The following is a 22,646-nucleotide window of genomic DNA, read 5'->3' on the forward strand; positions in this document are numbered from 1 at the left end:
AAGGTTTCCACTATTTTCACAAGTCAAAGAACCTTTGCTTTGGTACCATAAAGAATGCATCCTGCTACAATTGTGGCTCTTCAAAGGTTCTTTAGTAAAGGTAATGTCATACGTAGAACCCTGGGTACTCATTTGAGTGCATCAGTGGTTCTTTGCATGGTTAAATGATTCTTCTTTATGATGGAGATGGTTCTTTAAAGAACCTTTTACATAGCACCACAAAAAGGGTTCCACTATTTCAACAAGTCAAGGAACTATTTTTTGGTTATGTATAGAACCTTTTTTGCTAAAAGTCTTCATCAGAAAGGAAGCGGTTCTATAAAGAACCACAAGCACTCAAATATCCATTTGAATGCATAAGTGGTTCTTTGCATACTTAAATGGCTCTTCTCTGTGATGGAGATGGTTCTTTAAAGAACCTTTTTAAAAATTAAAAAGGTTCCATACAGCACCACCAAAGGGTTCTACCAAATTTTTTTTGTACTGTATGGAACATTTTTTGCTAAAAATCTTCATTAGTAAAGAAAGCAGTTCTATAAAGAACCACAAGCACCCAAATAACCATTTAAATGCATAAATGGTTCTTTGCATATTAAATGGCTCTTTTCTGTGATAGAATGTTTGGTTCATGTTTGGTACATTATAGAAGCCTTTTTGCTTAGAGTGTAGAAGAACCACATTGGGTTCCATCAAGAACATTTCAGTGGATGGTTCTTCAGAGAGCAATTTTAGTAAAGATGTTTGGTGTCTGAGTGTGAAGAAGCTTCACATAATGTAACTTTTGAATTATGTGAACGTTTTTTTAAAGCTTTGAAAGGTTCTTCACATTCACAAATGTCTTTTTGAAACATGGTTCTAGATATTTAATACTTAGATTTTCTAACTCATCCGTATCTTTCTCTTGCTGCCAGTGATCTATCACCCAATTGCTCCACCCACAGTGACTGTGTGCATCATTTCCACATAAATAAAATATATTACATCATCATTATTATTGCCAAAAGTAAGAAGTCTGAAAGATACAGTAGTGTTGATGTGATATGGAGAACGGGGCACAAACCAACACAGGGTAAGATATAACATGGATATTTCATGTAGGTAAACATGTTGAAGAAGAAAATGCTTTTATTCATGTTCTCGTGTTCCCATAGCAACGTCACCCACCAATTTTAACAGCAATCAGACAGATATTTCTCCAGATTCTCCCTGAAGACTGTTAATGTGAAAATGAGTGAAAATAAGTATGGAGAATACATTTCTGCACGTTTTAATACTGTTTATTCACTGAATTTAACACGTTAGGATGAATAAAAACATAAAATGTTATGGCACCTTTTTTGCTTCAAAACTTGCAGAAAAATGTCAGTTTTTCTGCAAGTTTTGATGTAAAAAAAGGTGTCATAACATTGCATGTGCAGAAGTGTATTCTCTGTAGATGATGTGTCAACTTATTTTCACTTGTTTTCACATAAACAGTCTTCAGGGTGAATCTGGAGATATATCTGAAATGTCTGATTGCTGTTAAAGTTGGTGGACGATGTTGCTATGGGAACACAAGAACATCATTTGACCTGGCATGTTCAAACCTTTGAAAAGTTGTGTGAATAAATGACTGTATAGTGGCTGTAGCTCTGTTTTGAAGGTTATAAACAGCTCACAGTGAGAGCTACCAGGGCTAAAGTCCAGCCCCCACACGGGGGGGTTAGTTTAATACACGGTTACAACTAATGCCCCCAAGATAAACTATTTGAGGACTCCATATGCATTAAAAACAGGCCATTTTTTGGTGTTTCTATGCACAGAATCATCACAAATGTTCTATATGTGTCATGTAAACTGAATATCATGACTGTCTGAAGTAAAACAAGTATCTCCAAATTGGTAACTTTACAGGTGAGGGCAAAACCTGTCCCTGCTTTAAATGTAAGTTAATGTAAAAATATTTTATTCACAGCCATTTTGGAGCATTTTTATTTGTCCAGTCATCATGACTTTTTCACAAAATGTAAAGGACAGCTGCTGAGTTGAAATTAGGCAGAAAACTAAAAATTGCAAAAAATGGAGATATTTAGGTTTTTTGGACAGTGACAATTTTTGACACAGCCTCATATGTATTGTTCATGAATTTATTTTATGTGTTTAGGTTGGAAAGCTCATCTACTTTAAACAGCATAGATTTGCATTGAATTCATTGTACTAAAATTGATTTATCAGCCTTTTTAGCCCAGTCTGTTACAGTTAACTCTGCCTATGGGGTAAGTTGTAATGTTGCACTTGCTCCACTTTCAGCTGAGTTGTTTATAAATGGTAAGAGCTGGAAAGAAAGTTTATATTTTTGTTTATAGCAGAGATATGCTTGTATTAAAATGTATTAATCTTGCTCAAATATTTTTAAACCATTCAGTAGAAATTATGCACACAATTAAATAAAGTGAGGACCTTTTCTGACCCCTTAATAACAGCAAAAAATAGATTTTCATTAGATATCACAATTTTATTACAAAAATTATATCTTTTATCATCTCTCAGTGGTGCCATGCTTTCAGCATATAACAATACAGTAGAAAAAACCCGACCCGAACCATAGTAATAGTAAAAGCGGATGTCGACGATGCCATTGTTTGTTGCAGCATTTTGGTCATTCATGCTGTTACAATACAGTTAACATTCCTATTACAGAGTACAAACACCTGCCAGGACCTGAACAAATCGCTGTTTTAACACATTTACTCAGAAACAAGAAGTGGCCAGTGAAAGCGGAGAGATAAAGTGGCAGGATGGCTAAAGCGGATGGAAAAGTGCGTGTGCTGAGTCAGCGCTCCAGCCCAAGGCACTCAGGCTTTCTCTAAACACGTTGGCCATTTGAATGGCGTCCTTGAATGTCTGTAGAACCTGGAGATGGTGGATAGAAGAGGAACTGACCGGCCTTCAGACCAAACATTGACCTTGAGATGTTCTTTGGACTGTCCCGATTAGTCCGATTCTCGCCTTCAAAAATAAAAGTCCTAACCCAGGAATCCAAGCCAAACAGGCACGAGACCTGCAGCTTCGCTCTCAGGACGAGTCGCAAGTCCACTTTTTGGACGCAAAGGAAAAAAGTGAATGAGTGCAATTGCAAGAAAGGAAAAAAAAAACAAAATCTCTGATTTTTTTTTACAAAAAAAAGCAACCAACAGCAACACTGTCTCACTGTGCTTTCCAACAACGAACGATGACTTTTTTTAATTTCGCACATAAATATTCATAAGTATTCATAGAAATCCTTGCTTAACTCTTATTCAACTTAGTAACTTATTAAAGGACTGTTCTCTTTTTTATTGTTGTTGTTGTTAACGTCAAAATGAAGACAAGAAAGACAAGAGCAAGGAGTCTCTGATGGCCTTTTGTTGTTTTTTGTTTTGTTTTCTTTTCTTTCTTTCTCTCTCAGGCTGCAGTTCAGTTGAGCTGACGGCAAGGCTCGAAAGTCCACTTGGTGGCTCCACCGAACACTTCGATGTTGGTCTCAGACCAGGACAGCACGTTGCCGGACGGTGCTCTGCTGTTACAGGTGGCCAGGCTGTAAATCTCAGAGGACGACAATTTCTTGTCCCAGATGTTGAAGTTGGCCAGCTCTCCTACGAACGCCTGTGTGGCGTCAAAGCCTCCACCCAGAGTGTCCTAATGGAAGAAGAGCATGTTTAACTTCAAAGAAACATCTTAGCAGTTGTTGAGAGGGACAGGCTAGGATAGGATAACCCCCTTCTGATGATGTATCTTGAAGGTGGGAGGAGCTTTTGAAAAACAATAACACATTTTAAACAAAATTTCTCCAAAAATACACCCCAAAGTTTTTCAAACGTTCCTCCCACCTTCAAGATATGTCACCAGAAGGGGGTTTTCCTAGTTTGGCCAGAGTGTCCCTTCAAGTTTTACTGCTTGCTGATGTCTTGATAAAACCTTGAAAAGTTCTAAAAAGTAAAGATGCCTAAAATAGCTCTTCGGAAACACTTTTGGTTCCTCAAAATCATCTGTTATAAAACCATCCATTTAAAGGTTCTTCGGGGAACCAAAAGTCCACTTGGACAGTCTTTTATGGCACAGAACAAGTTTGTTAGCTGTATCTGTGAAATAGAACATTTTCAAGACAAAGGAAAAAGTTTGTTTGTGAGTTAAAGTTGGTCCACAGAGATGTATAGGGCAGCTGGCACTTTCAAATAAACACCATGAAAATGAAAGCAAAATTATTGAATTTGTATTATTTTTTATTATTATGCCAACATTTGTTGTTTTTTTTTATTTTTAATAGTGCTTAATAAATGAATTTGGCTTGAGTGCGGCCCAAACTGGGAATTGGCCCAGAATGCAGCCGCCAGGTGTTAAATTATCTGGTCTGTCTAAATTATTTACCTAATCAATCCCCAAGCTGCTCAGTTTGAAGTGCACAAACAGCCATTACTTAGTCTATCTGTAGAGGATTCAGTTTCCAAACATACAGTCAGTTCTTACTGTCAGTAGCAGTAGTACAGAAAGCCTTTAGAAGCCTTTAGAACTTCTGGATTCTTTCCAAATACTTTCCACACTCACAAATAGTCTTTTCTCTTGGATTGTTAAGGGTCTGTTACTGGGACCTGAGATCACCCCTGAAATGAACAGAACTTTTTGGCACTTTTTCATTGAGTTTCATCTTTTTACACTGTTTTTTCTTAAGGCTGAAAAACGTGAGGTGCACTGCACATTCTTTTTTAATGGAGGTTCAAACTGTATCTTCTAAGGCTGCCTTTGGCTGTTCTTTGTTGCTAAGCAACAAAAGTGCTGTAACTGTCAATCAGCTGTACTAGCTGGCTATCGTTTTGATATGTACAGACAGATAACTTTGGCCCCTCCCCTTTAGGAAGTGATCTACTGCTAACTAGTAAGTGTGGTGCTGATAGCAAAAAACAAACTAAACAACAACAAAAACAAAGAAGCTGTCTAATGCTGATATCTGATATTTTTTCACATACACATCTGCCCACCCTCCTGGATTAGCGTTACAGAGAGCTCTAGCATTTATTTGAAGGTTTAGAAATGCAGTGAAATGAATAAAACACAGGTATTTCAGATCAATAAATATCAGCACATAACTCTTCCATTGTGCAATAAACACATGATATCCAATATCAGTTTAAAATATTTCTTCAATCTAAACATCTGTCCAATACAGTATATGTTAAAAATCACATATCTGTAAGCAATGATTCTGATATGATTGTACATCCTTAGATGGATCTATAAGGGTTCTTTAGTGAAGTCAATGGTTCTGCATAGAACTATGAACACTCAAAGAACCATTTGCATGCTTAAATGGCTCTTTGCATGGTAAAATCGTTCTTCGGATTGGTGGAGAATGTGTTATACATGGTTCTATATAGAACCTTTTTGAAAATGGTTCTATGTAGCACTGAAAAGTGTTCTTCTATTGTACACAAGCTTGACATCATAACAATAGGAGAACTCTTTTTGGTTATGTATAGAACCATATAATAACAAATTCTCCATTAATCTGAAGAACAATTTTACCATGCAAAGAACATTTTAAGCATGCAAATGATTCTTTGAGTGTTCATAGTTCTGTATGGAACCACTGTCTAAAGAACCATCTCTTTTGTACTTGTTCTTTATGTGGTACTAAATTTCAGGTACTGCTTTTTTATTTGATTGGTCAGCACAGAAAACACCTGTCATGATACACACCACTGACCGCCTGGCCTGGAGCTCTAAGCACAATAGAAGCCTGCAAAATGCATGTCATTGAATACAATTGCAAATAAGCTGCTCAGCATTCAGAAAGTGTCTGAACCCCTCAACCCCTCGTATATATGTGGGTAATATTGTTTATAAAAGCTGACTTTCTGACTCTCACCTGCTCTTGGCCTAACACCAGCACTCCGTGTGGTTTGATGGGGTGATATGGAGCCAGGTTCTCTCCATTCCCGCGGAGGACTCCGTCCTGAAACGCCTCCCACACTCCATCCCGCGTGGTCCATGTGATGCACATGTGGTGCCATTTCCCATCGTTGATGAGGAAAGGCAGTTTGGCCACCTGCAGAGGAGCAACATAGAGGAACATCTGTATTCTAAGGTACTTCCTGACCTGAGACTTTGAGTCAAGAGCCAGTTTAAACTCTCTTAAACTCATTGAAGCGTCTTCAGTTCCCCACTCTTATACCTCAAGAACCTGAATATACTGAATAAGTCATAGTGGATACTGAATAATTCATAGTAGGCACTGAATAGTTCATAGTGGATACTGAATAATTCGTAGTAGATACTAAATAATTCATAATGGATACCAAACAATTCATAGTAGATACTGAATAAGTCATAGTAGATAGTGAATAATTAATAGTAAATACTGAAAAATTCATAGTGGATACTAAATAATTCATAGTAAACCCTGAATAATTTACAGTGGATAATGAATAGTTCATAGTAGTCACTGAATCATTCATAAGAGATTCTGATTAGTGGATATTGAATAATAAGCCGTAAGATTAATAACTGAATGATTAGTGTAAGCTATACATTTTTGTAATGTTAGTTGTGATGGCTTAGCTTATATGTCACCTTAAAATCAACAAAATTGTTTATTAACTCAGAGGAGTGATGAGTGTTGGTGTAGATGCATTACATTTCAATTATGCACCTTAAAACAAAAGTGCAGACTAATGTTTGAATGGATTTTGAACGTTGGCACTCCATATTTTTTGCTGGGAGCTCTGATTAATTTATTTAAACTCTGTAAAGATCAATAAAAATCTAGTCATTTTCCTCTTTTCTCGAATAAGGGAATGCGATTATGACTCCATCTGTTCTCTGGACAGTCCAGATTTAACATCAAACACAAACCAAAACAAAATGCTCCTACTAAAATAAGCATTAATGCTGTTTTACCTTGTCATTGATGAGGATCTCCATGGGGTTGTTCCCCCACTCTATCAGCACCAGCTCGTTAGCCTGTCCCGGGACAGCGTAGGAGAAGGGCGTGCCCACCCCTGGGGAGGCGTTAGATTTGATCCACAGGCAGAGCGTGAAGGCGTACATCTCTGGCAAACTCCGTTTCATTTTAGCGTACATGTAGTTCGTCCGTAAAGGAAAGGTCAGCTGGAACTTGTCCAGCAGTTTGTTACCTTTAGGTCCTGCAGAAACACGAAAACAATACAAATAATAGAGGATTAAAAAATAATAGATAAAAATAATAATAGATAATGTTCAGATCTTTGTGCTATCTCTCTCTCTCTCTCTCTCTCTCTCTCTCTCTCTCTCTCTAATATTCCTTCTCTCCCATGCTTTCTCGCTCTCTCTCTCCCTCCCTCCCATACTGTTGCTTTCTTGCTCTCTATCTCTCTCTCTCTCTCTCTCTCTCTCTAATATTCCTTCTCTTCCATGCTTTCTCTCTCTCTCTCTCTCTCTCTCTCTCTCTAATATTCCTTCTCTCCCATGCTTTCTCTTTCTCTCTCTCTCTCTCTCTCCCTCCCATACTCTTGCCCTCTTTCTCCCCCACTCTTATCTCCTTTCTCCCTCCCATATTCTTGCTCTCTCTCTATCTCTCTCTCTAATATTCCTTCTCTCTATCATGCTTTCTTTCTTTCTTTCTCTCTCTCTCTCTCTCTCTCTCTCTCTCTCTCTCTCTCTTTCTCTAATATTCCTTCTCTCTCCCATGCTTTCTCTCTCTCTCTAATATTCCTTCTCTCTCCCATGCTTTCTCTCCCATGCTTTCTCTCCCTCTCTCTCTCTAATATTCCTTCTCTCTCCCATGCTTTCTCTCTCTCTCTCTCTCTCTCTCTCTCTCTCTCATGGCTGTAGTTATGAGCTGATATAGGATATGCAAACTAATGCAGCTTCCCCTCCCCAGACTCGCCCGTCCGCTGCGACAGCCACACACACTCCACAACCCAACCCAACCCCATACGCACTATACACACTTAATTTTAACATGTGGGGATTAAAAGTGATATAATGTAGGATTTTTTTCATTTTGTTGACAGACTATATTTTATGCATTTTTACACCTTAGTTTCTGCTCATTGCCTTACCTTTTCCCTAAAATTGACTAGATTTTATGCATTTGTAAAGCATCATTTAACCAGGAAAACCTTACTGAGAGCAAATTGCTCTTTTATGAGATCTACCACAACAGCCAGCATCTTATATAACAATTAGTTTAAGCATATGCAGATAAGAATGAATAAGATGCATTCAGAAACAAACATGTATTTTTCACGCATTGTTATGCGTTGTGCACTAAAGTCTCAAGTGTCTATGCAGTCTTTTTCCTCTTATGTTCACTGAAGAGCTCCTAAGACTGCTCATTTTTCACAACCTTAGAAAAAAATATTTTTTATTGTACTAAAAAAGGATGACTGGTAACAAAAGTGGAACTCTTTCTGCTGCAAATATAAGCATTTTTAGAAAAGGTTCTTTAAAGAACCATTTAACCATGCAAAGAACCGTTTAAACACTAAAATAGTCATGGTTCCATATAAAACCTCTGTCTAAAGAACTCTAGAAGAACCTTTGATTTAAAGAGTGTACCTTTCTCCAGATCAGTGATGCGGTGGTGTAGAGAGGTCAGCGTGGACTCCACTTTGTTCCTCTGATCTGTATCGTTTCTCTGGCTTGGTTTGCCCCCCTCCATTGTGTTGACGCGGGACAGCACCTGCTTCTCCATGTCGTCAATTTTGTTCTGCAGCAGATCCTTCAGGCTGTTTGCCTGTGCCGTGCCATTACTCCGGCTGTACTGCTGTGGAGCAGGAGGTAAAAAACAATGATGATGATGATGATCAGAGATCATCAAGCAAATCTGATGCTCAGATTACTTTAGGTTTGGAGTATTTATGTCCAGTTACTAAATATTCATCCAGTGATCTTTAGCTGGAGTAGTCTGACCTTGTAAAAGATTTGCATTGATTGCTCTTGATTCAGCAATTAAGTGGCTAAGAAAATATGTGGGACATGCACAATTAGCCCTCCCATGGGGTTTCACTGGAGTTGAATGATACTAGTGGACTAATTTGAACCTGAGTCAACTGGATTAAGGCTAGTCTTGGACTAAATTGGAATGTCAATGGTAAATCCCCATTGAAAATTTCAATTTAGTCTAGTCTTGGGCTTCATATGGGTCTGTTGCCCATATGAGTCTTGGACCACAGAGCATTCTGACTGGAAAGTGAAGCCAGATTAGCCTTAATCCCAGTGTGGGAACCATACTTAAAATGGGCTGTATGTGTACAATAGTGTGTTTTTTGGCTTTGAAAAAAGGTGCATTGAGTTTGCATTGATTCTCTGCATCTTTTTTCCACAAGCATATCACATCAACACAACTATTCCCAAACTAAGTAAACTGAAAGTCACACATTTCTAATTGTGTTGATGTGTTTGAACTAAATCTATTCAGTTTTTCAGTGTCTTTACTAAACTCTATCATCATTACTCTTCAGTGCCTACCTCCAAGTTCTCCAGCCTTTGTTTCAGTGTTGCCAAAGTCTGCCCCAGTTGAGCCAAAGTGTCACTTGCGCCTCGTGAAACGTCCCCCATGGTGTTCTTGCCTTGCTCTTTCCTCCTCCCTCCTCCGGTCCCAGGCTCCGGAGCGCTCTGGCCCTCGCACCGGTTCAGTTTGCTCGTCAGCTCCCGGATGGTTTCCTTCTGGTTCATGATGGTTTCCTTCTGCTGCAGCACCGTCTCCCTGAGCTGCATCACGGTGGTCTTCAGGTCCTCGGCCGGTCCGCTGTTCTGCATCGCGGCGGCGCACAGGTCCATGTCCTTCGGCACTGAGGTGCAGATGAACTGCGTCTGCCCGAAATCTTGCATGGAGACCTCCGGGAGAACGAGGGACAGCAGAAAAAGTGTCCATGAGATCCTCTCCATTGTGGTGGGTCTGCTTCGCTGTGTTTGTGTTCAGTGAGAGAAAGAACGCGCTAGAGCTGCGGGCTCGTTTCAGCACCACGGAGCTGTCCACTAAAGAGATAGAGCCGCTCTTCACTGAGATAGAGCGTTTGTTTCAGCACCACGGAGCTGTCCGGTACAACTGCGGCTAAACTGGGTTTAGCACCATGGAGCTGTCCGCACAACGTGCGTTAAAACTGGTCTACAAAGTCTGTTTCAGCACTGAAACCGAGTCTACAAGCGATACGGTAGTATTTCAGTACTACAGCTGCCCATTTAAAGCGTGCTGAACCTGTTTCAGAGCCACGGAGCACTAACGAAGATCACTTTCTGCACTACAAACTCTCTACTAAAACTGCCTTGTCTTACCACGGAGCTGTCCACCACTCTTTAGTTCCCTTTCCAGCACCAAAGCTCAAGACTTAAACCGTCCTGTCTTCAACTCTCAGACTATTTCAGAACCACGGAGCTGTCCACGCGTAATCTGCCTCAATAACACGTAGCTGCTCCACTAAAACTCTGAGCTGGTCCCTTTTCCAGCAGGACAGCCCTGTAAAGCTCCTCTAAAGCTGTAGAGCTCTGTATTCTCTACACTGGACCTGCTTTAGCTGCAAAGCTGTCCGCTAAAAACTGCGCGTGTCTTCTCTGCGCGTAAGGGGCTTATATAGGGCGCAGCTCCACCGCAGCACTACGGGGAGGAGGGCTCTCTCTCTCTCTCTCTCTCTCTCTCTCTCTCTCTCTAATCTTGTCACTCCTCTCACTTAAGGTGGCACGACGTTATTGAGTGACAATGCATTAGGTCACCTCTTCTTTTTCCCGTTTTGTCGTCCAGCGGTCCTAGAAAGCTTCCGGTCAGCCCAGCCGACACTTTGATTTTCTAATTTTGGTGTTTTTTTCCAATTTCCTATTTACTTAAACAGTGAGCACGTGCCATTCTAAGATTCCAGCATTAAAACTCGCCTTTAATTTCAATGCGGTGCAGTGCACGCGCCGCGGCTTCGTTGTTTTATTCCCATTTAAGTGGCTGGAGACGCTATTAAATAATTATGTAAGAATGCGCGCGCGCTGGTGGTCTTCTCACGCTCCTCGCATCTCCTCGGTTCCACCTTAACGCTCGCCACTCCTCCGGTTCCCCCGGGTTTGGATCTCTGCAGAGCACGAGGCGTTTTACTCGGCAGGAAAGAAAAACCCCACAGCTCACTTTCTCGACATGAGCGAGCCCTCCACGCGCACTGTCACGCGTCGGGTGGTTGGCCGCGTGCGCGTATTAAATGCTGTTCTTGCAACACGAGCTTTTGATAGAGCGCTACTGGACGTTTAAACGTCAAGTAAGCGATTATTTCAGTTAGTTATGCTTTACTTCATTTCTTTAAACAGTAAATTTCCAGTTAAGAAACGAACCACTGAGAACATTTAGCAGCACTCTTAAAAAAACATGGTTCTTTAAGGGTTCTTTAGTAAAGACTATAGTTCTATACAGGACCACGAACACTCCATTTGCATGCTTAAATGGTTCTATGGTGAAATGGTTCTAACCATGCTTAAATGGTTCTAACAATATATAACCATATATAACACCAAAAGGGATTCTTTTAATAGAAGAACCCTTTTGGTGCTATGTAGAACCATTTTCAAAATTATTCTAAATAGAACCATGTACAGCACATTCTCAGTCCACCTGAAGAACCATCTCACCATGCAAAGAACCATTCACTCATTCTGGTTCTATGTTGAACTGTCTTTACTAAAGAATCCTTAAAGAACTATCATATTTAGAGTGTAAGGATACACAATCATACCTCTTCTATTGCTACAAGTGTGACATCATTACTACAGCAGAACCTTTGGTGCTAGAATAGAACTGAGTTAGTAGAAGTTAATAGAACCATTTACAACATATTCTCACTCCATCTGGGGAACCATCTCACCATGCAAAGAATTATTTAAGCATGCGAATGGTTCTTTGAGTGTTCATGGTTCTACATAGAACTATTGTCTTTACTGAAGAACCGTTAAAGAATCATCATATTTAGAGTGTAAGGATACACAATCATTTCTCTCCTGTTGTTACAAGCATGACATCATTACTATAGCAGAACCCTTTTTGGTGCTAGAATGGAAATGTTAATAGAAACTAATAGAACCATTTACAACACATTCTCAGTCTGAAGACCCATTTCACCATGCAAAGAACCATTCAAGCAAGCAAATGGTTCTTTGGGTGTTCATGGTTCTACATAGAACTATTATCTTTACTAAAGAACCCTTAAAGAACCATCTTTTTTATCTTTTTTTTAGAGTGTAAAGATACACAATCAATTCTCTGCTATTGTTACAAGCGTGACATTGTCACAGTAGCAGAAGCCTTTTTGGTGCTAAAATGGAAAGGTTAATAGAAACTAATAGAACCATTTACAACACATTCTCAATCCATCTGAAGAACCATTTCACAATGCAAAGCATGCAAATGGTTCTTTGATTGTTCATTGCCCCTAAAGAACCCTGGTCTTTGCTAAAGAACCCTTGATCTTTTTTTGAGAGTCAATGTAAAGTCATATAGCAGCTGCTGAATTAAGACCTGCAGTGTTGAATTCACTCTAATAGTTTTCAATTAACATCCACAGTTTCTGTTAGTCCATGTTAATGCAACAGTTTCCCTGATTTAATGTTACATTACACCTTTAAAAAGATGGTTCTTCAAGGGTTCTTCAGTAAAGGTAATGTTCCATTTAGAACCATGAGTCCTATCTAGAACTATTTCATGCTTAAATGGTTCTCTGCATGCTGAAATGCTCTGTCAGATTGATGGAGAATGTGTTGTATATGGTTCTATATAGCACCAAAAATGGTTCTGCTATAGTTACAGTATCAAACTTGCAATCTTTTGCTGCTGTATAGAACCATTTTCAAGAAGGTTTCATGTAGAACCATGTACAACACATTCTCCATCAATCTGAAGAACTATTTCACCATGCAAAGAACCATTTAAGCATGAAATGGTTCCATATAGAACTCAGTTTTTCAAGGGTTCTTTAATAAATTCAGTGGTTATATATAGAACCATTACAACAACAGAAACTACTTGAATGCTTAAATGGTTCTTATCTGTGATGGAGAATCTCTTTTTTTTGTAATGGAGAAATCTTTTTTCTTTAAATGGTTCTAAGTAGCATCCAAAAGGGTTCCACTGTTAAGCCAAAGAATCTTTTTGGAGACTATGTAGAACACTTTTTGCTCTTTTGAAAAGGTGCCACCAATGTTTTTTTGAGTCATAGAAGAACGACTTTTGATTCCCTAAAGAACCATTTTTAAAAAGAGATTTAAGTTCGATGAGTGAGAAAAACCTTCTTGTATGGGTTCTACACTGATTTGAAGGTTCTTCCTACGTTCTAAAAATGGTTCTATTTGGTACTAAAAGGGTTCTTTGACTTGTTACAACTGCTTATTGGTGCAATATAGAAAATCTTTCAAAATGTTCTTTAAAGAACAATATACATGTACTCAGTCACCTTGAAGACCCCCTTTTAAGGGTGCATGATGGAGAACCTATATGATTCTTTAAAGAACCTTTTAAAACATGCCTCTATAAAGCACCATAAGGGGATCTATTGTTACTAGTTATATATTTTTTAGGACTATATAGAACCCTTTTTGCTAAGAGTGTACACATTTAAAAAAGAGTGCCACAAAGGGTTCTTTGAGTGATACCATTGAAGAATAACTTTTGGTTCTCTAAAGAACCATGCTTAAAAATGATTTATCCATGTAAAGAATCTTTTAAAGGTTTGACAAACCTTTGGATCTTTACAAAAAGGTTCTTTACACTCACACATCTCTTTCTTCCACCTGAATTTTTAGGAGTGTAAAGTTTATATACCAGTTTAAGGGTTCTTCCTAGGACCATTACATTATGTGAAGGTTCTATAAACTTCTTTAAGATGGTTCTCTAGAAAACCATCCACTGAAAGATTCGTAGTTTTGGTTCTGTGGGTGTGGTGGTGTTCATTCAGCACTGTGGGTGAGTTCTTTCTTCATGCACACATGTCCGCCTGTCGAAAAGAAGAAGACAGGGAGAAGTTCTAAGACACCACTCAAAGTGACCTTTTTCTTCCCTGCACTCAGCAGAAATGCTGTCAGGGCTACACGTAGAGCTTAAGGATAACCGCAAAGACAGAACGAATTATCTGCATCAAATCTTCATGTTGGACTGAGCTCGGAAGGAATCATCATTAATTTAACAGGTTGTTGCGTAACACCTCCCCCAGAGCTCCGGCGCATTCATATTCACAAGAACATAAATGGCCAAACCACTCGTGACCAGTGGTGCAATGTTATAGGCTGAGTAAATACAATATTCCCTAGTGGTGAAGCCCTAATCCGTATTCAAGCACACCAGTCCAGCTCAGTGATAGCATGAAAAACCTGTCCTGATGAGCCAATACAGACGGTGAGGAGACGGCTTTATACAAACAAAGCAGCTCTACAGATAGTAGTTATACAAATAGTATACAGAATAGTACAAACAAAGAGCTACATGATTAAATGTTTACAGAATATAAGCATTCAAATAAGTCTCATTATTATCATCATCATCATCATCATCATCATCATCATCATCATCATTGTCAGCATCATCATCTTAACGATAGCTTTTTGGACAAATATTTGTCCAGTCCAAATTTAATGTCTTGATCATCTTCAACACTATCATCAACCTCATCATCACTATCATCACCAGTGTCCTCTGCATGATAATCATTATCATCAACATAATCACCACTGTCTTCATAATCACCATTGTCATCATAATCTTCACTGTCATCATCATCATCGTTATTTTTATCATTATCAACATAACCACCACCCTTCATAGTCATCATCATCAAGATCATCATGATCATCAGCATCATCATTATTATAATGTCATCATCATCATCATCACCACCACCCTTCATCATCATCATCATCATCATCATCATCATCATAATCATAATCAACCTTCATTATCACCACCACCATCATCACTACCACACTTCATCATCATCATCATCATCATCATGATCATCATCATCATCATTATAATAATCTCTATCACTATCATCACCACCATCATCACTACCACCCTTCATCATCATCATCATCATCATCATCATCATCATCATCATCATCACCCTCCATCATCATCATCATCATCATCATTATCACTATCATCACCACCATCATCACTACCACCCTTCATCATCATCATCATCATCATCACCCTCCATCATCATCATCATCACTATCATCACCACTATCATCATCACTACCACCTGTTCATCATCATCATCATCAACATTATGATAATCAGCCTTCATCACAATTACCATTGTTATCATCGTCATCATCATCATAGTTATTATTGTCATCATCACCATCATCACCACTATCATCATCATCTTTATTTTCATCACCACTGTCATCATCATTGTCCTCTTCATCATCACTGTCATCAAATTCAATGTTGTCATTATTATCATTGACATTATTGTCATTATCATCACATGTCATCATCATCGTCATCATCATCATCATCATCATCGTCATCATCATCATCATCATCATTTTTATTATCATTATTATTTTGGAGTGTAATGTAAAGGTTCTATCCCAATCCAAGGGTTCCTCCTAGAACCATTACATTCCAATGAGGTTCATTAAACCTTTTTAAAATGGTTCTCTAAAGAAACATCCACGGAAAGGTTTCTTTAAGGAACCAAATTGGTTCTTCAGTGGCTTTGTGCAAAGAACCCTTTTTTGCCACCTTTATTTTTGAGAGTGTAGGATTCATCCAACACTTCAGTGTTTAAATCAACAGTGTAGGTGTTAATTCAGCACTACAGTTGTTTTAGTCAAAAACTATAGATATTATCACAGCACTGTAGTGTTCGTTCAGTCATCATCACCATCATCATCACTGTTATCATCATTATCATCATTGCAGTTATTATTGTCATTGCTGTTGCTTGCTTTCTTTCTTTGTCACCACCTTTGTTGTTGTAGTCATGACTATTGTTATTATTATCACCATCTACATCAAGGAATAAAATGTAAACTTACATCTAAACAAGTAGCATCAGCAAAAAAAGACAAACCTCTATTTAACCTGTTATTGTTTAATTCATCAGGCTGATTGTGGTGCAGTGGTCATTCACTGCCCAGCTTTAAGCGCAATTGACTGTTAAGAGCTGGTTAATTTGTTTAATTATTGATTGAAGTGCTGTAATCAGCAAGATGCCAGGGCTGGGGCATGTGCAAGTCTTTATAACAAATGTTTAATGACCTCACTTAATGGCTGCCCCTTAGATATCGTGCCTGACCTCAGCAACTGCGCAAAAATGCGTCTCAAAGTAGCGCTTTCATGTGAAGGTCCACAGCTTTATTACCTGCTGATGACCCCACCTGCAATTAGAATGCATTTGTATTCTCTATAGGTGACAAATCAGTAGGCTGTTGTTTGCATTAAAGGCAGATAATTGGCCGCTGCTGTATCCTCGCCGGACTGCAGACGGAGCCCATATGACCAGCAGTTTGTCTTCATTTATTCACATTCATTGTGATCTCCACAAACACACAACACACTGCCATATGCTCTACAGCAGCCGTGCTGTTCTCTCTTACCACCTTATTGATTTATTCTCTTTTGCAGCGTGACACAGACAAAGGTCCCCACTTTAATATCTGCCTTTTGGCAACACGGCTTTTAATAAAAAGCTTTTTTCTGACCAGTCTGGGCCAGGGGCCCATCCGACCCAGTTTGTAACTACAGACTCGGCCATAATGCAGCTGCCTGTGATTTGTCAGGCCTATTGTACAGTTCTCATGCTTACAAAGCCCCAGAACATCTCAGCAAAGAGAGAGAGAGGGAGAGGGAGAGAGAGATGACCTAAAAGGAAAGTCAATACAAAAACGGCACTATTTGTTGTTGCACTGTGTACTATTGTGATATTACCGGATGTCTCCGCCTGCTTCGTGAGAAAAATGAGATGAACTCTCTGAGAACTCTCTTAAACGTCACAGTTATTAAAAAAACATGAAGAGGAGATATTTATCATGAAAACAGAAGTGGAGACCCAAATCTGTCAATAGAGAAAGCAAAAAGAAATGTAAATGTAATTGATTATATAAATAATTACGTAATTAATTATGCCTTTATGTAATAACGTTAAATTCGTATAGCAAGACAGCACTAATAGCTCTGGAATGACATAAGAGTTCATAGTTAGGCTGTTTAATAACTGCTTTCGCAATCAAACTTCCATCTGTGATTGTTAACATTGTTGTTTTGTGATTGTTGCTGTTGATGCTGTTGTTTGTTGGTTGTTAATGTTTCTCTTCTTGCTATTCTGCTGTGATTGCTATTATTGCTATTGTTCCTAATTGTTTAGTTTTGTGTTAATCTTGTTGGTGTTGATGTTGAGGCTGTTACGGTTGTTGTTTTGTGGTTTTTGCTGTTGTTATCATGGTTGTCAGTGTTGTTTTGATTGTAACTAATGCTGTGATTGTTGTTAATGTTGTTTTGTGATGTTATTAATATTGATGTTGATGTTAATGCTGCTGTGATTGTTGTTAATGCTGTTGCTTTGTGATGTTGATGTTAATTCTATTGTGATTGTTGTTAATGTTGTTATTTTGTGATGTTGATGTTAATGCTGCTGTGATTGTTGTTAATGTTGCTTTGTGGTTGAAGTTAATGCTGCTGTGACTGTTGCTAATCTTTTTGTTTTGTGATGTTGATGTTAATGCTGCCTTGATTGTTATGTTGTTGTTTTGTGATATTATTGATGTTAATGCTGCTGTGATTGTTGTTATTGTTGCTGTTGTTTTGTGATGTTGATGATAATGCTGCTGTGATTGTTGTTAATGTTGTTGTTTTGTGATGTTAATGTTAATGCTGCCTTGATTGTTGTCAATGTTGTTGTTTTGTGATATTATTGATGTTAATGCTGCTGTGACTGTTATAAATGTTGTTGCTGTTTTGTGATGTTGATGTTAATGCTGGTGTGGTTGTTGTTAATGTTGTTTTGTGATGTTGATGTTAGTGCTGTTGTGGTTGTTGTTGTTTTATAATGTTGTTGATGTTAATACTGTTGTGATTGTTGACATTGTTGTTGTTTTTGATGTTATAGATGTTAATGCTGCTGTGATTGTTGCTAATGTCAAGGTTGTTTTGTGATGATAATGTTAATTCTATTGTAATTGTTATTAATGTTGTAATGTGATGTTAATGTTAATGCTGCTGTAATTGTTGACATTGTAGTTGTTTTGTGATGGTGTTGATGTTAATGCTTCTGTGATTGTTGTTAATGTTGTTTTGTGATGTTGATGTTAATGCTGCTGTGATTGTTGTCGACGTTGTTGCTGCTTTGTGATGTTGATGTTAATGCTGCTGTGATTGTTGTTAATGTTGTTGCTGTCTTGTGATGTTGTTAATGCTGCTGTGATTGTTGTTAATGTTGTTGCTGTCTTGTGATGTTGTTAATGCTGCTGTGATTGTTGTCAACATCGTTGTCGCTGCTTTGTGATGTTGATGTTAATGTTGCTGTGATTGTTGTTGACATTGTTGTTGCAGTCTTGTGATGTTGTTGATGTTACTGCTGCTGTGATTGTTGTTAATGTTGTTTTGCTGTTTTGTGATGTTGTTGATGTTAATGCTGCTGTGATTGTTGTTAATGTTGTCATTGCTGTTTTGTGATGATGATAATGCTGCTGTGATTGTTCTTAATTTTGTTGTTACTGCTTTGTGATGTTGATGGTAATGCTGCTGTGATTGTTGTTAATGTTGTTGCTGTCTTGTGATGTTGATGTTAATGCTGCTGTGATTGTTGTTAATGTTGTTGCAGTCTTGTGATGTTGATGTTAATGATGCTGTGATCATTGTTAGTGTTGTTGCTGTCTTGTGATGTTGATGTTAATGCTGCTGTGATTGTTATCGACATTGTTGTTGCTGTTTTTGTGATGCTGATGTTAATGCTGCTGGGATTGTTGTTAATGTTGTTGTTTTGTGGTGTTGATGTTAATGGTATTGTTATTCTTGTTCTTATTGTTATTAGTCGTGGAATTGTTGTTGGTATTTTGCAATGGAAAGACTGTCTGAATGTAGCTGATGTCTCTTTTTTTTTTGGTGCAACAGAACAGGGCTCATTGGGGCTGAGGAAGGGTCATTTCTGATTGACCAACTGAGCAGCCAGCTTTGCTGATTTAAAGCTATTAGTACAACACTTTTCAAGTTCATTTGCATAGTTATTTGTGCTGTTGTTTTTCCTCTTGGCAGTGTTATCCCAGTTTTGGCACTGGCTGTTAACTGTGTGTATATGGGAGGACGTGTGTTGGCAGAGGCCAGGGAAGGTATTTGTTCTGTACTGATTCTGGTTACACATGGTCATTTAACTTAAATTTGATCTTGGCCACTTCATGATGCAGGTATAAACACATTTTTTGAGTTCAGTATTCTGCAACCTGATTATTCTCAAGCAGATGTGGGTAGTGGAAGTAATAGAGAGGCTGGAGTTCTCTGAATCAAAACTGGGCTGAATCCAATTACAGTTTTCTGTACTCTGATATAAACAGTACATTCTGTGCTTTTTAATATATGCAGCATAGAGGACTGGTAAATCTTTTATTTCACTTCACTGGATTATCTACATGTTTCCTTTCCTTTTGGCATTCATGTTTTTTTATTGCTCTCAGATCTCAGATATATTTTCTCTCACAAAGCTGATGTGAGATTTGTTGTGTTATTTGGTTTGACTTGGTCTCAATTTCAACTGTCACAACTTGCAGCAAAAGATGGATAAGAAGTGAACTCAAATTGAGACAGAATGGAGTACAATCTCACAGAAGGAGCGAAACTCATCTAGAGAGAAACGTTCATCAGTTTTGATAATGAATATGCATCTATATGATTGGATAGCATAAACACAAATCTTTTCACGCCTCTCAAAGGGGACTGAGCCTATGTTAGCTTGACCTCTTTGGAGGCCAAACAACATGTGTGACTGGAAGAACAGAAATGGACACTAAGCCTGAATACCAAGGGGTCAGGGAGATGTTGTAAATAAGTAAGAAGGTAAATGGAAAGTATGTTGTAATAAATTAATATTTGCACTTCTGGACCCACATTTCTGGAAAGCTGCTTCAGGACCATTTCAGTCGTGCAATGCACTATACAGACAAACTGAGCCAGACTGAACTATGGCCACCCAGTAATGGTATAATTAACAGCCCAGTCCTTCACTCATATTGTTATTGTTGTTATAGGAAACCACTGTTTTATTACGATGTCATAATGGCGCCAATGTAATGAAGAGTTTTATGATGTTTTATTATGATGTGATAATGGCACTAACGTAACCAAGAGCTCTGATTTGTTATGATAACATAATCCAAGCATTCTCAATGTTTTGTTATGATGTCATAATGGCACACAGGTACTTGAGAGTTCTGAATGTATTCTTGTGATGTCATAAAGTTGCCAGCACAATCAAGAGTACATTTTTTATGATGTCATATTCATGCCAATATATCCAAGCGTACTGATTGTTTTGTTATGATGTCATAACCATGTCAATACCCCCAAGACGCCTTCTTGCTTTTTATAATGTCATAATAGTGCTAATATAATGAAAAGGCTGATTGTTTGTTGTTGTGATGTCATAATGGTGCCAATATAAATGGAGTTCTGCTTTGTTGTGATGTCTTAATCATGCCAGTATATCTAAGAGTTCTGATAGTTTTGTTACGATGTCATAATGGTGCCAATATATCCAAGAGTTCTAATCATTTTGTTATGATGTCAAAAAAGTGCTAATATAATCAAGAGTTCTGGTTATGTTGTTTTGATGTCATAATGGTGCCAACATAAAGAGAGAGTTCTGTTTTGTTATGATGTCATAATCATGCCAATATATCCAAGTATTCTGATCGTTTCCAACATAAAGAAAGAGTTCTGTTTTGTTATGATGTCATAATCATGCCAATATATCCAAGTGTTCTGATCATTTTGTTATGATGTCATAATGGTGCCAATATATCCAAGAGTTCTAATCATTTCGTTATGATTTCATAATCATGCCAATATATCCAAGCATTATGATTGTTTTGTTATGATGTCATAATCACACCAATATATCCAAGCATTCTGATTGGTTTGTTATGATGTCATTATTGTGCCAATATATCCAAGAAGTCTACTTGCTTTTTATGATGTCATGATAGTGCTAAGATAACCAAGAATTTTGATTGTTTTGTTATGATGGTATCATGGTGCCAATATATCCAAGTTTTTCTGTTCTGTTATGATGTCATAATTATGCCAATATATACAAGAGTTCTGATTGTTGCATTCTGATTATGATGTCATAATAATATTAATTTTCTGATTGTTTAGTTATGATGTCATGATGTGGCCAGTGTAACCAGGAGTCACCTTTCTGCTGAGAATGGCCCACCACCCAAATGTTGCCATGTGGTCAGAAACTGACCAATGATGAATGGTTGCCAAGCAATATGTGTGGCTGGAAAAAATGGATGCTAGGCATGAAGAAGAAGAGGTCATGCAGGCTGTGTAGTAACATTTGAGAAATGAAGAAGTGAGTAAATGGAAAGTACTGAGTAATAGCTTAATTTTTTGCCTCAGTCAGAATCTGCTTTCTACTTTGATTGAATTTTGGCCTGTTGGTCAGTGCCTGGCTGGTCAATTGTTCTGAGTCAGTACAGTATACAGTAAGGGAGAGAGTGGGAGAGCAAGAGAAAGAGAGAGAGAGAGAGAGAGAGAGAGGAGAGAGAGGGGAACATACAGAGTGAGTGTGGTGCAGATTTATCTGTAATAATCATTCTCTGCTCAGCACTGCTGAATAATGCAGCGCTCTATTACAGGCCACTCTCTCCTAATGACAGAGATAGATCACAATCAGCGCTCGCTCCAGCATCTGCAGACACCATTAGAGCACAGCTCAAGGCGAGAGCTCACACAGCAAACACTAACAGGCTGCGCTCTTCCACAAAAGGACCCTTTGAAGGGTTCGACAGCGGGTCGCTGGGTTCTGGGTCCAACCCCTGCTGAACACTTTCAGATGGTTCCTTGCACTTCTGCACAACCAGCACAGTGAAGAAAAGCATGTTCAAAAAATGACCCCAACTCATAAGAAAACATTGCTATGAATGTTTCCACTCACTGCTTTAATCTTTAAACTGTTTACAAGAGCTTTACATTCTGTATCGGCAGATATGAGTTTATTTTGATGTCAAAATGTATTAAAAACAAAGAAAATGTAAAGAATGTGTTTTTTTATACTTGTTAAACTTAGATCATAATAAAATTACTTATTTTCTACTCACAAAAGCAAATGAGATGTATTTAAAAGTTAATCAAATGAGAAGAGGGTGTGTGAACTTCAGAGGGATAGCAAGCGATAGCAAGATGATAACATTAGCCTTATTGATGGTGTGGATCCGTACAAACTCCCAAACAAGTAGTAGAGTAATGATCTGGATATGCTACCTTTTCAATCACTGACCACACTGACTTTTTTCCTTGGTAGAATGTGGCTTATGTGCTTGTGCTTTTGAGTAAGTACGATTTTTTAAGTCACTCAAAGCCCATTACAGCTCACAAATGAATGTTTATCCACTGGCATATTTCACTCAATTACTTGCATACTTCATTCAACCACTGGCATATTTCACTCAGTTACTGGCATATA

At 38.2% G+C, this 22,646-nt stretch overlaps 1 protein-coding gene across 1 annotated transcript; it reads right to left on the bottom strand.

Annotated features, from left to right (window-relative positions):
• Positions 1 to 2,469: 2,469 nt before the first annotated feature.
• LOC118808590 (neuronal pentraxin-1-like) lies at positions 2,470 to 10,522 on the bottom strand. The gene is made up of 5 exons (XM_036571373.1): positions 9,466 to 10,522; positions 8,554 to 8,761; positions 6,913 to 7,157; positions 5,882 to 6,061; positions 2,470 to 3,657 (listed from the first exon to the last, which is right to left on the bottom strand). Exons 1-5 carry the CDS (start codon positions 9,883 to 9,885, stop codon positions 3,436 to 3,438), a joined length of 1,275 nt encoding a protein of 424 aa, XP_036427266.1. The 5' UTR covers positions 9,886 to 10,522; the 3' UTR covers positions 2,470 to 3,435.
• Positions 10,523 to 22,646: the final 12,124 nt, after the last annotated feature.

The sequence above is a fragment of the Colossoma macropomum genome, unplaced genomic scaffold (assembly GCF_904425465.1).
Source record: "Colossoma macropomum unplaced genomic scaffold, Colossoma_macropomum, whole genome shotgun sequence".
Taxonomy (NCBI): domain Eukaryota; kingdom Metazoa; phylum Chordata; class Actinopteri; order Characiformes; family Serrasalmidae; genus Colossoma; species Colossoma macropomum.

Excerpts from the sequence above, each read along its gene's own strand:
- LOC118808590 (XM_036571373.1), bottom strand. The coding sequence starts at position 9,885 with ATGGAGAGGATCTCATGGACACTTTTTCTGCTGTCCCTCGTTCTCCCG. Across the intron at positions 7,158-8,553 it reads CATCACTGATCTGGAGAAAG|GACCTAAAGGTAACAAACTG; the intron begins GTACACTCTTTA and ends GTGTTTCTGCAG. Across the intron at positions 3,658-5,881 it reads TGGTGTTAGGCCAAGAGCAG|GACACTCTGGGTGGAGGCTT; the intron begins GTGAGAGTCAGA and ends TTCTTCCATTAG.